The sequence below is a fragment of the Lepidochelys kempii genome, chromosome 10 (assembly GCF_965140285.1).
Source record: "Lepidochelys kempii isolate rLepKem1 chromosome 10, rLepKem1.hap1, whole genome shotgun sequence".
Taxonomy (NCBI): Eukaryota; Metazoa; Chordata; order Testudines; family Cheloniidae; genus Lepidochelys; species Lepidochelys kempii.
Genome location: NC_136389.1, coordinates 3,517,415 through 3,533,045, shown reverse-complemented (window position 1 = coordinate 3,533,045; position 15,631 = coordinate 3,517,415). Strand labels below are relative to the sequence as shown.

Here is a 15,631-nt window from a genome sequence, read left to right as displayed (position 1 = left end):
TGAGCAGTTACTCGACGAGCAGCCCCGAGGGCGTACGCTCCTGTTTTGTAGCCCTCCGTGTGGGCTGGCCCCCCTTTGTGCAGCGGAACACAGGCCATATAGAATCATAGAATATCAGAGTTGGAAGGGACCTCAGGAGGTCATCTAGTCCAACCCCCTGCTCAAAGCAGGACCAGTCCCCAGTGTTTGCCCCAGATCCCTAAATGGCCCCCTCAAGGATTGAACTCACAACCCTGGGTTTAGCAGGCCAATGCTCAAACCACTGAGCTATCCCTCCGCCCCGCCCCTCCCCTCCAGAACAGGGAGATCCCCTCCAACCGCCCCGGCTGGCAGCAGGCTGCACGCGGCCCCCAGGTGCGGGAGTCAGGGCTCCACCCAGTGACTGGCAAGGGGCACGGGTTTGCTAGAGCGGGTTATTTTCAATGAGCTGCCCAGGCTGTGGAGCTGGCGAGCACCAGTCCGTGATCTCTGTAGAGCAGGCAAAGGAAGAGGGTCGGGCCAGGCCTCAGAGTGAAAGAAACTCTCTCCGGAGGACGCTGCAGTGAGCTGGAAGCGCCTAGAGCCCAAGGCCGGTGCACGGCACCAGGACTTCGGGGGGTGCTGGGCATCAGGGACGCATCCCCCAGCCCCTCGTCACACTACCAGCCACCTCCACTACAATGCCGCAGCTTCTCCAGCAAGTGAGACCGCTTCAATGAGAAACCTGCACCCGGCCCCCAAGTGCCCAGCCCTGGGGCCTGGCGCTCTCCTCCTCTGAGACCCCCCGCCAAGGGCCGAGAGCCCCTCACCCGAGCCCAGTGTCCCGGGCTGGTGTCCCTGGGGGGTAGAAGGGGAGCTCAGCCCCCCACCCTGGGCCCAGCGCCCGGGGTGGGGGGGGAATGGGGGGAACACGTGAACTCAGCCTCTGTCTGCACCAGGAGCAGGTGCCAGGCTGGATAGGAAATGGCTTTGTGGGGTGCAGCTTGGGGCATGGGGGAGGGGCTCCCAGCCCCCCATCTCCTGGGGTGTGCTTCGCACTGGGGAGTCAGACAGCAGTTAAGCCTCAGGCCAGGTTCGCCGCACTAACAACAGAAACGGGCTTGGAGCTTTTCCGCCAGTCCCTGAATTGCACTAAATAGTAAAGCGCCCACAGGCCAGACACGCAGGGAATTAAACGACCCACCAGGGATTCCCGCCAAACACCACAGCTCGCTGCAAGGTGTAACCCCTTCCACCCACCACTAAGCATTCTACCAACCCTCCATGCCCCTCCCAGGGCACTGCCAGGGAGACAATCTTACACCCCCTTCCCCAAACCCCAGACACTCTTCCTGCATCACCAAAAGGCAGCCAGCTCTGGGGTGGAACGCAGCAGCTGTTTAACGGTGCACGGCCATACTGCACAAGACGTGGGGACAGAAGGGAGGGATCCCGGTGCACACGGCGCGTCAGGAGGCCAAGCCAACCAAGCTGCTAGCACGGACCTTCGCGGTGAGTTGCCAGCGAGCTCGATCCACGAGCCCCGAGGCCGGGACCGTGTGTTCTTGGGCTTTGGACTCTCACCCTGCCACTGCCACTGAACCAGCTGGGTCTGGGCAGGGCCACGGGAAACTGCCACGGGATCGCTCTGGGCCCTCCCTGCCGCTCCACCACCACTGGGCCCATGTGGTACATCACTGCCAGCCCTGCCACCTGCATGGCCCCACCTCGCAGCCAGCGGCAGCCTCCCCAATCCTTCTTGCCTGGGGGGGCTGCAGACGCCGCCTGGCAGCCAGGATCCCCGGACTAGGACCCAGACAGGCAGCGCCCTCCCGCCAACCTGCCAGGGTGCTGGGAGCTGCAGCCCTGGGTTCAGACGCCCGCTCGTGGCAGCCCCCTGTGACCGACGGGGCAGGCCGTGCCCCAGCCGTGACCAGAGCACTCAGCTCAGCAGGGGAGGACACGCAGCGACCCAGCCCCTGGCGCTAGGAGGGGCCTGGCCCTGGGGGCGCGGCTGCGCGTAAGAGCCCAGCTTGGTGGGTCCTCCAGTCATGAACCTTGTCCCCGGTCCCTGCAGCCAAGGCAAAGTGAGCATCGTCCACGCACGCAGCCCCCCAGAGCTCTCGCCTGCCGCTGCCCGCCGGGATGGGTGACGCGTGCCCCATCTGCCTGCGCCCACGTCAGGAGCCTGACTCCTGCCAGAGGAGGGGTGCGCCCGAGGGGGCAGCGACAAGGCACCTGGGTTCAGCGCAGAGCATGCCAGGGCAGGGGGCCCTGGGCCCCACAGCCGAACGCCGCCAGCCCCATCAGACCAGGGACGAGCCGGGGCCAGAGACCGGAGTCACCAGCTGCCAAGGGGGCATCTCTCTCCAGCAGCCCCTCCCCGCATCGTCCCCCACGGCGGCAGCAGGGGCCCTCCCCCGGGGGGGGCTGGCGCTCACCTGATGATGTCGATGTGCCCATTCTTGGCTGCCAGGTGCAGGGGGCTGGTGCCGTTGGGGTCGGTGGCGTCTCCCGGCTTGGGCTCCAGCAGGGCTGTGCACATGTTACTACTCAACAGCAGCTGGACCACCTGGGGCCCCAGAGGCGGAAGGGAGACGTTTCAGAGACGGCTCGGCTCCCCTGGCGATGCAGATCCCCGCCCGCAGGCGGGACGCGGCCCAGCGACACAGTGCAGAGAGCACGGGCTGGGCCACCCCCCCCGGCACCAGACCCTTGGGGTGCGGCGACACCTTGAACCGGATCCCCGGGGCAGGGCCCGGGCCGGACCGCAGGGCAGGGCGGCCGTTTACGGGTGGGCTGCTGGCCACGGACAGGCTGGCGTCTTTCAGCGAGCCGGAGAACGTTCCGCACTGGCCAGGAGAGCCCGGGCAGGAAGGTTTGTAAAGCATCAAACTACCCCCCGTTTCTTCTGAGCCCCCGGGGCTGTTTGCCAGGCGGCCTGGCCCACCACCCTCAACCGCCCCTGCCAGGGGAGCAGCCCTGCAGCCCGGAGCCAGCCTGCCCTGCGGCTCCCGGGACACACTGTGCTCCGCCCTGCCTTTGGGAGCCACCATCAACAGGTCAACTCACCTCCCCCGGCCCCCTGGGGGCGTCCCAGCCCCTGGCTCCCTGTGCCCCCCGCCCCAGGCACTACGTGCCGGCTGCGGGAATGCAAGGGAGTATTTTCTCAGTCTCAGCCAACGTGGAGCAAGAGGGACACTGGATCCTGCCCTGCGTCTCCCCAGTGTGACTCCAGGGCAGTTGGGGAGTGAATCCAGATTTCCCCTGCTGGAAGTGAGAGCAGGATCCCGGGGGCAGAGTGGGACCCCGGGCAGGGGCAGGGCGAAGCTCCCCACGCACACGCAACCCCAGCCCTGCCCAGGGAGGGGGTTGCCAGGCCAGCTGAGCCCTGCAGCAGATTCCACTGGCGCTGCTGCCCGCGACGTCGAAAGGGGGCTCAGGCATCTGGACGGACTTACCCCGACCCGGCCAAACTCACACGCCAAGTCCAGGGGCGTCTTCCCGCAATTGTCCATGATGCACGGATTGGACTGGTGCTGGAGCAGCATCTCCGACTGCGGGGCGGACAGAGAGGGTGGAGGTCAGCACGACGCCCCACAGAGCTGGCATAGCACACAGAGCCCAGCCCGCCCCTCGGGGCAGGGGCATCAGGGCAGCTCCAGCCAGGGCAGGAACCAGTCCAGAGTACGTGGCACCGCCCCAGGCTGCCCGCTGGAGACTGCACTCTGATGCTGGCTTGGCCGGTGCCCCCCAATCCCTGCCCGCAGCCCCCTGCTAGCCCAGCCCTGGGCCCCCCACAGCTCTGCCAGTGCCCCTCAATCCTGCCCCACAGCCCCCTGCTAGCCCAGACTTCTTGGAATGCCAGTTACGCCAAACTGAAGGGTGATTCTGTGATATGTCCTGCCAGGACGAGAATGAGACCAACCAAGCTCACCGACGGGTGACCAGCTGTGATACATGTGGCCAGGCCTCCACCCCAGCTGCTATCCCAACTCACCCTTCAGTCCCCTGCCCTCTGGCAGGGGCACACCCCCTCTGCCCCTTGCTATGGAAGGACACACAGAGCGCCAGCCAGCCAGCGCCTACTGCCCATGTGAGCAGGAGCCTGGGCAGGGCCCAGCAACGCAGCCGCCCGGCCCGCTGGCCAGCGCTCAGAATGCCCCAGGGAAGAAAGTTGGCTCAGGGACGGGCAGCTGAGCACATGGTCTTGGCCAGCCCCCGGGTGCAGGGTCCCCTCCCAAGATGCTCCCCATCCTCCCACACCCTCAGCGTCCCCCATGCTGCAGAGCTGCTGCCGGTTGACCCCGCCGTCAGCGCGCCCGGCCAGTGCCAGCCCACCCGGTCCTGGCCCGGCGCACGGCTCCCACCTCGCGGGGGCAGTGGACCAGGCCCCCGGGGGTGGCCAGCGAGCCCAGCCCCCCTTACCACATCATAGTGGCCATGCTGCGCCGCCAGGTGCAGGGGGATCTGCCCCTCGTCCGACTGGACGTTCACGGACGACCCGGCTTTCAGCACCATTTTCATGGGCTCCTTCTTGCCTTGCCAGGCAGCGTAGTGCAGGGGCCGCATCCCTGCAGGGGCGGAAGGGGAATGGCCGGCTGAGCAAGAGCTGCCCCCCCAGCCAGCAACCCAGCCGCAGCCCGCACAGGAGGCCTGGCTGAGTGGGCGCCTCCCACCTCCAGCCCTGTCCAGGGTGGAGCCGACAGACCGGCTGCCCCCAAAGGCGTGGCGTGGCCCCGGGATCTGCGCTGCTCCCGTCCAACCCCCAGCGGGCCAGGGCCAGGGCCAGGAGTGGAAGTGACCCGCTGGGGGGTTGACACAGCAGGGAGAGGAGGGGGCCAAGCGCAGGAGGGGCAGCTGGCTGGGGCCCAGCGGGATCTCAGCTCCCCCAGCTTCAGGAGCTGCTTGCCCATCGCAGCCCCCTGCAGCGTGTCAATGCCCGCCCTGGTTCTGGCCTTGATCCCGCGAGGCCTCATGCAGTGAGGGGTGCGTGTATGAACAGAGGCTGCATGGGGGCACGTGCCAGGTCAAATGCCTCCAGCCCCCACCCACTCCCTTACTCTCCATGGGGCAGGATGGGGCGGCCGAAGAGACAGGTTCTGGGCAGTATCCCCCGTAGGGCTGGGGGGAGCCCAGGAACTGCTCCCAGCCAAGGCAGAGTCAGGCTTCCCGGCGAAGTACCCGTGTCCTGGGGGTGAGGGCGCGGGCACCGGACAAGCCCTGAGCTCCCTACCAGCCCCAGCGGTGGGGTCCCTCCAGCAAGCTGGCTGCCCTGCTCTGTGGCTAGGGGTCTCTGGGGCATCAGGCTGGCAGCCTGGAGAGCCTACGGCCCCTGCTGGGAGCAGCCGGATGGGCACGGCCCGGGCCCCACTGCTGTGACCCGGCCAGTTACGGAGCTCACTGGGGTCACCCTGAGCTCCCAGACCCCGGCATGGACCCCGGCACTTGCCTTTATTGTCCTTGATGTCCACGGCGGCCTGGGCCTCCAGCAGCAGTGAGATGAGCTCTGTGTTCCCATTGAGAGCGGCGTGGTGCAGGGCCGAGAACCTGGGGAGACAAGGCACAGGGTGAGGCCGTGACCCCCGCCCCGGGGTCCCAGCTAGGGCAGGAGCGGCCCAGCACCTCGGGCACAGGTTAGCGCATTAGCGCCAAGAGGATGTTTCTGAGGGTCTGGGGACCCCACCACCCTCGCAGTCAGCCCCTTCCCCATGGAGCGCAGGAGAACACTGCAGAGGGCGCAGCACGAACCACCCACAGCCCAGGCCTACAACAAGGGCTGGATACACGGAGAGGGAGACGTGGGGTTCGCTCTTTGGTGAGGAACTTGAGTGAGATTTTCCCCTGGGTTACAGCAGCAGGGCCCCGCCTGGGGAGACCATCCACAGCACAGCTCAGCTGGAAGGCAGCGCTGGGTTTCTGGGGAGACCCTGGGGGGTCCAGGTTTCCCAGGGGCAGGCAGGTCCAGGCAGTGGGATCCCAGGCAGTCAGTGACCCAGGGAATCGCTGCCACCACAGGGCAGGGAATCTGCTTTTTCACTAAACTCTTCCCTCTTTCCCCCCACCCCCCCGGGATCGGCACCCGAATCTCCAGCCAGGCCTGCAGTTGACCTTATGTCTTGGACCAAGAACCCAATGGGATTGAAAAGCAGTGCAGCCTAGTGCACAGAGCACTGGCCTGGGATCTAGGGGGCCTGGGTTCTCTTCCAAGCAACAGCCTGCTAGGTGACCTTGGGCAAAGCCCTTCATTGCTCGGTGCCTCGGTGATCTGCCTAGGGTCACACACCCAGTGTGCAGGAGAGCTGGGCAAGAACCCAGGAGTCCTGACACCCAGCCCCGGCACTAACCACTGGACAATGGTCCATTCTAGGAGAATACCGCTCCTCTGAGCTGTGCATTACAGCAAAGGGGAGATCTCAAACCTCCAGGCCGAATCGCAAGCCAGACCCTGCCCCAGCCCGCAGAGTGACCCACGCGCCGGCCCAGCAGGGAGCACGGCAGGTGCTCGGACACAGCAGTGACAATGGTGCGACGAGCGAGCTGGACGTGACATTTCCCATTCACTCCCGCTGCCAGCCCAGCTGACCAGCCACTGCGGAGAGCCCTGGGCACGGAGGCTGCCTCTACGTATCCCTACAGCAGCTGCCCTGAATGCCCCGGGCTGCTTGCTGGAGAACTGCGCTGCAGGGCCTGGCCAAAGCTCCCTGCCCATTCACTGCAGCACAGGATGGCGCTCAGATCTGCCTCCAACCCCAGCCAAGCCCAGGGTCTGAGTGTCCCTGGGGGATCCCATGGCACCGATGAGGGGCCCCTTCTGTCTGAATCCCTCTGGAGAGCCACCCAGCACCTGAGCTTCTGGCTCCTCTGACCAGACAGCCAGCAAGGCACAGCGCAGGGCACAGAGAGTGGGAGTCAGCCAGGATCCGCGATCACATGAACACTGGGGGGGGGCTCTGGCTCCTCTGGGGGCTGGAACAGAGAGGCTCAGGGGTTCAATCCCCCGCTACTGGCGACCCACCGAGGGGCGTGTAGTACTAATAATCCAGAGGCCACGAGAGACCCAGATAGCAACCCCTGGCCGCGTCATTTACACGGGAGGCAAGCACTGTGCTCCCCATGGCCAGCCCAGCATTGCCACAGCAGACTGCCCTGGGGGGCCAATCACTAGGAAGAGGCGAAGGGAATCAATAGGAACCAAAGCGAGCAACTCAATGGGAACCCCTGCCTGGAACCTACCCAGCTCCCTGATTTAGTTCTCCAGCGGTGCCTGCCCACACCCCCCAGCACTGCAGCTGGGCCCAGGTCTGCCTCAGTGCCCTCCCCACCCTGCCATCCCCCCAGCAGTCTGCAGCACCTCCCCACGCAGAGCAGGCTCCTTCATCTGCACCGCTGGATGCTGCAGCCAGCCTGCTCCTTCCCCAGCAAGGCTCTCATCTCTCCTGCCTCTCTGCTGTCGGCTTCTGATCCAGAGCACGGCAGGGTGGGAAAACCCCGCTAGGTCATGCAGCCCCCAGGGAGCCAGCCCATGGCCGTTCCTGCCAGCAGAGCCCACAGTCACAGGCCGGGGGGAGGGGGAAGTAAAGAAGCCGGGCGGCTTTTGCAGCTATTCATTTTCTGTTCAGCTCCAGCTCCCCAGCGTCTCTGTTGGCCCTGCCTGCTCCAGGCAAACCTGTGTGCGCAGCTCTGGAGGGGTTAGGAGTTACCTGGCAAAGGCAGAACAGATTGCATCCGTTCAGCTCCAAGGGATGAGAGAAAAACCCAATGTACCAGCTTCCGTGCTGCTGCTGTCGGGGCACACCGGCCTCCCTGAGCCACTTGCTGGCCATCTTTCAGGGCTGGGGCTGGCCCACCGGGCTGGGGGAGATGGGTGACAGCCACGGCCGTGAGCTCTGTGCTGTCTGCATGAAGCCCAGACTCATGCAGAAACCAACATTTGTCCCCAGGGAGCTCACTGCAGGAAGGCTTGGGGCATTTCCCTAAAGCACCGCGGGAGATCCCAGATCGACCCGGCCTGTAGAGGGCTTTGGAGGGTGGGGTGAGCATGTCTCTCTGTGCCGTGGGGCTATCTGGGGCTGTGTGCCTCTGATTTTGTTTCTAGAAAAAAAAAAAAAAAAGCTCTGAAAGGTGGTTTTGGAAAGGGCAGCCCACCCCCCAGGGCTCCAGCTCCCCGGCCCGTGCTGCCGCCTCAGGCCTGGAGAGCCACCTGGCGCCAGCTCCCACCCCGTCCTCTGCCCTGACGGGGCACTGTGATCTCAGAGAGGTATACGGGGGAGGAAGCAGAGTCCAGGCTGCTACTGATGCTACAGAGAGCAGGGGACCGGAAGATTCGGCTGCGAAGGAGAGAACAGGGCAACAGACAGCCCTGAGCACTGGCCTTTGAGCCTCTGGATTTCCGTGCCCCTGCCCAGCAGCGCTGCCTAGGACCATGTGTGTGCACGCTATGGCCTGCGATGCTGCCTGGCACTGTCTGCGCTGCGGGATGCAGCTGAAGATCCAGCTCAGGAGCTGTCAGGGCTCAAACAGAGCCAGGCCAGATGCTGCTCATGGAAAGGAATCCGTGCCCCGCGGAGGCGTCTCGCGGTCCCCGCAGCCACTCAGACGCTGCTCCGAGCGGGAACAGCCAGGCCCAGAGCAACAGGAGCCATGCTTGCTCGACAGCGTAATGAGAACAAGCCAGGAGCGCGAGGGAGAGGGTCTCCTCCCCATGTCCACAGGTCCAGAGCGCCTGCAAGCCAGCCGGGCGCAGTCAGCCAGGAGCCCAGCCTGACCCTTCCCCGGGCCTGAGCTCCAGGCTGTGCACTCCCCCTTTCCAGCCTGTTGCCGCTAACATCTGGGGCCAAGTATCCCCCCGTTAGCTGGGTCACTGAAGGCTGTGGGTGGAACACAGACCCCTGCGTACAAAATATCCCCGGTCCCTTTCCGATGGAGTTACTGGTGACTGTGCAGGTGGCCTAGGAAGCCTCAGACTGACTGCGAGGCCAGGCAGGTTTGCGCCATTATTTACAGGGAACCTACCTCGGAGGAAGCCCGGCCTAGAGGGGAGCGCCGGGGAGTGGAGACAGAACACCTGGGCTCTAGTCTGTTTTCAGACTAAGCTTTTGGGGATAGAGGCTGTGTCTTCCCAGGTGCGGGTAGCATCTAGCCCAGGCAGGGTTTCCACAGGGGGCAGCCCCAACTTGTGGAACTGCAGCTTGTTCTAGCCCAGGGCTTTGGAGCCAGCCAGAGGCCAGGGGCTGGTTTCAAGAGCAGTTTAGGCAGCGCTGGCTTCGAAGGGAGAGAACGTAATTGTAACCGGTGACTTCTCGACATCCTGTGCCCATTTTCCAGACCACGCAGGCCCGGTCTGAGGGAAACTCGGCAGAGCATTAAATCCAGCCCACGGGACTGGAGCCAAGCCTGGCTTTTCATTCCACCGGTGTCTGCATAACTGATTTGGCACGAATCATGTGGCCATTCCACTGAGGCCCATTAGATACAAGGCCCCGCACCCTGCATTCCCCAGGGCAGGCAGCGCTCCCCTCTGCCGTCCACCAAAAACTCAGGGGACACAGTGCCAGCTAGAGGAGTCTGTCTGGGGGTAACATGGAAACTGGAGGTTTTGGAAACTAGTTTCCCCCCCCGGCTGCTCGAATGCAACAATTAGCAACCCCGCTTCCCAGAGCAGCTCATGAAAGCAAAGCAGCTGGGCAGAGAGCGCCGAAGAGAGAACACTGGGGGTGCTCAGCGCGTGGGGAGGGGACACTGCAGAACCGGACGCAGTCTCTTCCCTCTCCCGAACCCTGAGACATCTCAGAGCTGGGCTGGCCGAAAGAAGAAGAGGCCCTCGTAAACCAGGGGGAAAAGGCAGGTGCCAACAGACCACAGACAGCAATTCATTTACAGGGCAGCCCAATGTCCTCATGGAGCTTGGAGGGCTCTCAGACACCTGAGATGCTCTTCTTCTAGCACTATCCAAGTGGCAAGCGCCCCCAGTCACACACTCAGCTGGTCACCGGAGCATGCAGGTTGCATCTACTTACCCATCAGTGTCTTGGAAGTTGACATTGACTCTCTTTGCCGAGCCGAGGAGCTCTGTGGGAGAGAGAAAGCAAACATTAAACAAGTGACAAACAGGGACGTTCACCCAAGCTCTGATAAATGGCACTTTGTCCCTTGCTTTGTAAACGCCGTTTTATGCTACCTTAAGGGCCCCTGCAGAACCACGGAATGGGGACAGCCCTGAAAGCAGCAGGGGAGACTCGATCCTGCCTTGGACCCACTCTGGGATGGGACAGGAGCACATTCACTTCGTGGCCCATTCAGAGAATCCCAGCAAAGGGCCCAGCTACGGCCAGCTGTGGGGGGGGGGCGCGGAGGGGGCGGATGTGGGCACTTTGCCACCAGAAACTGGGCTGAGATGCCCAGTTCATCTGCCGTGTGCCACCAGCCTGGGCAGGACTCGAATCAGCACCTCACCAGAGAGAAGCGCCATAGCTCAGGCCTCTAAGCCAGCCAGACTTCTGTGGGCTCTGGCTCAGGCCCTGCACATTCTACAGTGTCCATTTCCTTCACGTCAGGGCACAGGGAACTGGGGACAGGAGGGGACGTTACAGACATCACAGCCCAGAGGGCTGGCTGGGCATCACCCCCTGCTTCGACAATGTCACGGTTCCCAGGCAGCGAGCAGGGGCCCACGCAGTTGACAGCTGGCAGGATTTCACGCTGGGCCGCCAAATGGAAGCAGGGATCCTGTCAGAACCCTTCCTTTCCCACTGCAGCCAGGTCTCCTCAAGCCCAGGAAAGAGCAGAGGGAAACCAAGGCCTTGGCAATGCACAGGCCCCCATGAATAATCCCATCGCATGGCTTGGGGGCCACCCAGAAATACTTTGCAGAGTCAGGGTTTAGAAAACTGGGTTAAACCCACATAAAATAAGAGGCACACAAATCTGTGATGGGTGCCACGGGGGCTCCGTTTCCAGGGCTCGGGGTGGCCACGCTGCCAGCAGTGCTGGGATGAGGAGCGAGACACGCTGATGGTTCTCCACCAGACGTGGCAATGGTGTTTTAACCAGGGTCAGATGACATGATGGTGAAGACCCCAGCCCCTGCCCGCACTGCACCATACTGCCCCAGGGCCCAGTGGAGAATCCCAGCTCTAACGTATCAGCTCCGTGAGCTCAGGGATGGGGCCCCCAGGCAGACGAGGCTGCTCTGCACATGGAAGATAGAGGCCTCAATCCTCCTCCTGCCCAGGCTGCTGCTTAGTGCGAGCGTGCGGGGGCAGCTGCCCTGCTTTGAAAGGGTCTCCAGCGAACCTCTTTGCTCCTTCTCCAATCAGGTCTGTTGTGAACAGGCCGGTCCGAGAGCAGTGGTACTTATAGCAGTCTACACCTGGAAGGTGTTGCCAGTCCACCTGTCCCGCCAGGCAGCACCGTACCTGCAAAGCGCTCTTAGCCGGGCACAGCTATTCCAGCAACGCTGGGCTTTTGCTGGCATTGTGTATTTCAGCCCCTTCACCCCTCCCTGCCCTGGAGAAATAAGTTGTCCTGGTAACAGCACAGCTCCACCAGCATAACTGCGTGCGCACTAGGGGCTTCTGCTGGGACCATTGTCGCTCAGGTCTCACCTTGGCACATGCCTGGCCGGGATATGCGTATCACAGCCCCTTACATCTCTGGGGAGGAGACCAAAACACCTTCCCTGCCACATGCCACCAGGAATTTCTAACTTCATCCTCCCCTGAAATGCAACTACCTCTGGGTGAGACACAGCATTGCCAGCTCTTGGGATTCTCTCATGGTATACGGTGTTTCTTTCTTACAGACCCAGCTCTGGGAGTCATGTTATTTTGACAGAATTTCAGCTTTAATTATTAACAACAACACAAGTTACGTTTCTGGCATGGTCACCAAGGAAGCTGGAAAACATGAGCCCTAAAGGCTCAATGCCTAGAAAAAACGAGAACCCCAAACTTGGTATTTTTTAAAATCACATGATTTCAGGAACACGTGCTTAATGCCCATGATTGACCCATTCTCTGGAAGGCTGCTGCCCCTCACACACACTGGGACGCTGGGTGCAGTGGCTTGGGAAGCAGCCCTACCTAAGTCTGTGACCCAGCTCAGCAGGAGGCGTGATGCTGCCCTAGCCAGGGAAATGACATGGCAATCTTCTGCTTCAATTGGACACTCGCTTCCTGCCATGATCTGCATCTGCGTCTCTCTGCTATAGAGCATCACATCTGCTAACCCTCTCTCATTTCCTATACCCAGAGGCCCAATCCACCTCTTCCCGAGTGCCGTCAACAAATAAAGGGTCCTGGCTGACACGCACATTCATCTCCCCTGTATCAGAGCCCGTCGCACAGATGAAATCCCCAGAAAATCCACATACATCTGAGAAAGCATCTCCTTGGACAGAGCCACAGCCGCCCCTAGGCCTGCAGCTCAGGCAGAAAAGGAGCGAATGCTCCTTCTGATGCTGAGAAATACTCCCAAGCATCAGATACAAATACTCCCAAGCAGCTCCTTCCTGCTTCTCCAGAGCCACAGCCTTTGACAGCGCTCAGCGATTGCTCCCCCTTCAGCAGTACCCAGCCCCTGCTCCTGCCGGCTGAGAAGACACTCAGCCCCTTCTGCAGGTAGCGGTGCATCCCTCCCCAGTGCCACGCTTTATTCCAGCTGGAAACAAAGGCAGCCGCAGGTTGCAGGGAGGCTGGCGCTAAGTGGAGCTGTTTTTACACCAGGCTGGAAAGTTGGCAGCACGCTGCTGGCTGCATCCCAAAGGTGAGCGGCTCCCTGCACCCCAGCTGCTGAGCGCTGAGCAAGGCAACAGGCTAAGCAAGGTGTAACAATGCTGGTTCTGGCAGGATGCAACTGAGAGTGCCAATTCAGGACAAATTGCTTAAAGCAGGGCAGTTACAGCCCAAGGCTGAGGTTCCTTTGCACACCAAGGCAAACCAAACCCACCAGACAGAGAGGACTTTGGTTTTACCTCACTGGTTAACCAAAAGTCACACAAGCAATTCTCTTAGACACTCCAGTTTCCCAGTATCACCACCAGGGTCACTCGTTATGGGGACAGATGGTTATGAAAACCAATACCCCAGTAAAAGAACAAAGGTTCTCTCGATCCCAAAGGACCAAGCCCCAGACCCAGGTCAATATACAAGTCAGATCTTACCCACAAATCACGTTGTTGCCGAGCCTTTAGAATCTAAAATCTAAAGGTTTATTCATAAAAGGAAAGAAATATAGATGACAGCTAGAATTGGTTAAATGGAATCAATGACATACAGTGATGGCAAAGTTCTTGGTTCAGGCTTGCAGCGGTGATAGAATAAACTGCAGGTTCAAATCAAGTCTCTGGAGAACATCCCCAGCTGGGATGGGTCTTTCAGTCCTTGGTTCAAAGCTTCAGTTTGTAGCAAAGTCTCTCCAGAGGTATGAAGCAAGATTGAAAACAAGATGGAGGAGCTGCAGGAGCTTTTTATAGTCTCTTGCCATGTGGTCTCTGCTTTCTTTGTCCCAAAGACAAGCTGTCCATCCCATGGCCTGGAAAAACCTCAAGAGTTCTGTCCATAGGCAGGTCCCCTGCATACCTTGCTGAGTCCCAAGGCGTGTCTGCCTTCTCTCAATGGGTCAGTTGTGTAGCTGATGGTCCTTAATGGGCCATCCAGCAGGCTAGGCAGAGCTGACACCAGCTTGTCTGGGGTGTCACCCAGAAGCACAGCACAAGTTTGAACTACAGACAGTATAGAGCCAATACTTATAACTTTAACTACAAAAATGATACATGCAAACAGACAGCATAATCCTAACCAGCCAACCATAATCTTGTCTTAGACACCTTATTTGACCCCCTTTATACAAGCTTTGGTGCCACTACAGGACCTTGGTTGCAACCATGATCTATACGGTCCCAGTTCACGTCAATAACGTCACACAAGGCAAGGGGCTCGCCTGGGGACGCCCTCTCACGCCGTACCCACCCAGGCACTATAAGCCCATCGTGTGCCTAGATGGCTGTGAGAGCTCCCTGCAGCCAGCACCGTCCCACCCAGGAGCCACGGGACAAGGAGCAAGAGAGGTCATGTCTCCCCTGGTCCTCAATCCATTAATGTTTTGCCCAGCCCCAGAAGCTGGAGCACCTCTCACCTGCTGACTGGCCACAGCCCCCCACATACCCTGCACCTGTAGGGCAAGGGTGCATCTCCTCCGTTCTGGGTGCAGGCAGATAGCCGTCTCCGCTGCTGACGGAGGGCCCCCTAGGGTCCTAGGCCCCAGATCTCAAGGCTCTCCAGCACTGGAGGAGATATCAAAGAGAGGAACCCTTTGAACTGGATGCCTTGGCAGGCAGCCCAGCATCTGCACTAAGTGTCTGTTCTGACTTGGAGAAGAAGCGACTTTAAAAACTAAATTCAGGCTGAAAAAGCACCTACAAGAGTGTCTGGCGCCAAGGGAAATGAACACAAAGGCGGCTCGCTCTCCTTCATCTTCGTTTCTTCGTCTTTTCGTCTGGTTTTGGCAAATTCTGTATTAAAAGACCAAAACTTGGAGAGTTTCACACCTACGTCACACTCGGTTATAAATCACTTAGTCCCTTGGCACTCCCTAAGGAGCATGTTTGCTGATGCTGTCTGGCCCAGAGTTCAGTGGGGTCCCCTGTGGTTGGGCTAAACAGCTCCCTGGGAAACACAGCGAGGAGGACTTGTGGCACCTTAGAGACTAACAAATGTATTTGTGGGTTTTAGCCCACGAAAGCTTATGCCCAAATAAATTTGTTAGTCTTTAAGGTGCCACAAATACTCCTCGTTCTTTCTGCTGATACAGACTAACACAGCTACCACTCTGAAACCAGTTCCCTGGGAGACATCCCAGTTAAACAGAGTTCCAAACTAAGTGGGTTCCCGAAAAAGTGGTGTATGCAGTAAATAGTGAAGCCAGCTGGGCTCTTATTTACACCATCCATTAACACGCAGAACAGGGAGAACACAACAGCCTTGAAAAGTGACAAGTACAAAGCTGGATAAAGCATATTATCACTGAACAAAATCTGTGATTAGCCTGCAGAACTCTCTGCTGCACAATACTATTGAGGCAAGTGGGTTTAGATATTTATATTGATAAGATCAGCATCTGTAACACACGAAGCAGGGTACAAATTTTAATAGCTCACTCCTCATACTACAGGGTGAAGATGATCAACAGCGAAGTACAGGAAGCAATCTCCAGCCTAGTGCAGGATTGCACAATTAGCTGGACTGGGGGATTTTTATCCTTCCTCAGAAGCATCAGGAATTGCCCACCATTGGAGAGTTTTCAGAGGAGCAGCCGTGTTAGTCTGTATTTGCAAAAAGAAAAGGAGGACTTGTGGCACCTTAGCGACTAACCAATTTATTTGAGCATAAGCTTTCATGAGCTACAGCTCACTTCATCGGATGCATACTGTGGAAAGTGTAGAAGACGCTTTCCACAGTATGCATCTGATGAAGTGAGCTGTAGCTCACAAAAGCTCATGCTCAAATAAATGGGTTAGTCTCTAAGGTGCCACAAGTCCTCCTTTTCTTTTTTCATTCAGGAGTGGTTTCTGAGTAGATAGCCCATCAGCCTGTGCTGGCAGAGAGGAAGGAGGCTGGAGCGTACGGACCATTGCTCTGTTCCGGTACAGGAACTCTTGTGTTCCTAACAGCTG

At 59.9% G+C, this 15,631-nt stretch overlaps 1 protein-coding gene across 2 annotated transcripts in view; it reads right to left on the bottom strand.

The window, feature by feature from the left end:
- CASKIN1 (CASK interacting protein 1) overlaps nucleotides 1-15,631 on the bottom strand; it is a 156,654-nt gene that overhangs the window by 40,134 nt on the left and 100,889 nt on the right. For both annotated transcript variants that reach the window (XM_073361691.2, XM_073361692.2), the window contains exons 2-6: nucleotides 9,978-10,029; nucleotides 5,411-5,508; nucleotides 4,387-4,532; nucleotides 3,420-3,515; nucleotides 2,400-2,530 (exon numbers count right to left, since the gene is read on the bottom strand). In XM_073361691.2, coding sequence (XP_073217792.2) covers nucleotides 2,400-2,530; nucleotides 3,420-3,515; nucleotides 4,387-4,532; nucleotides 5,411-5,508; nucleotides 9,978-10,029 — 523 coding nt within the window. The remainder of the gene's footprint in view (nucleotides 1-2,399; nucleotides 2,531-3,419; nucleotides 3,516-4,386; nucleotides 4,533-5,410; nucleotides 5,509-9,977; nucleotides 10,030-15,631) is intronic.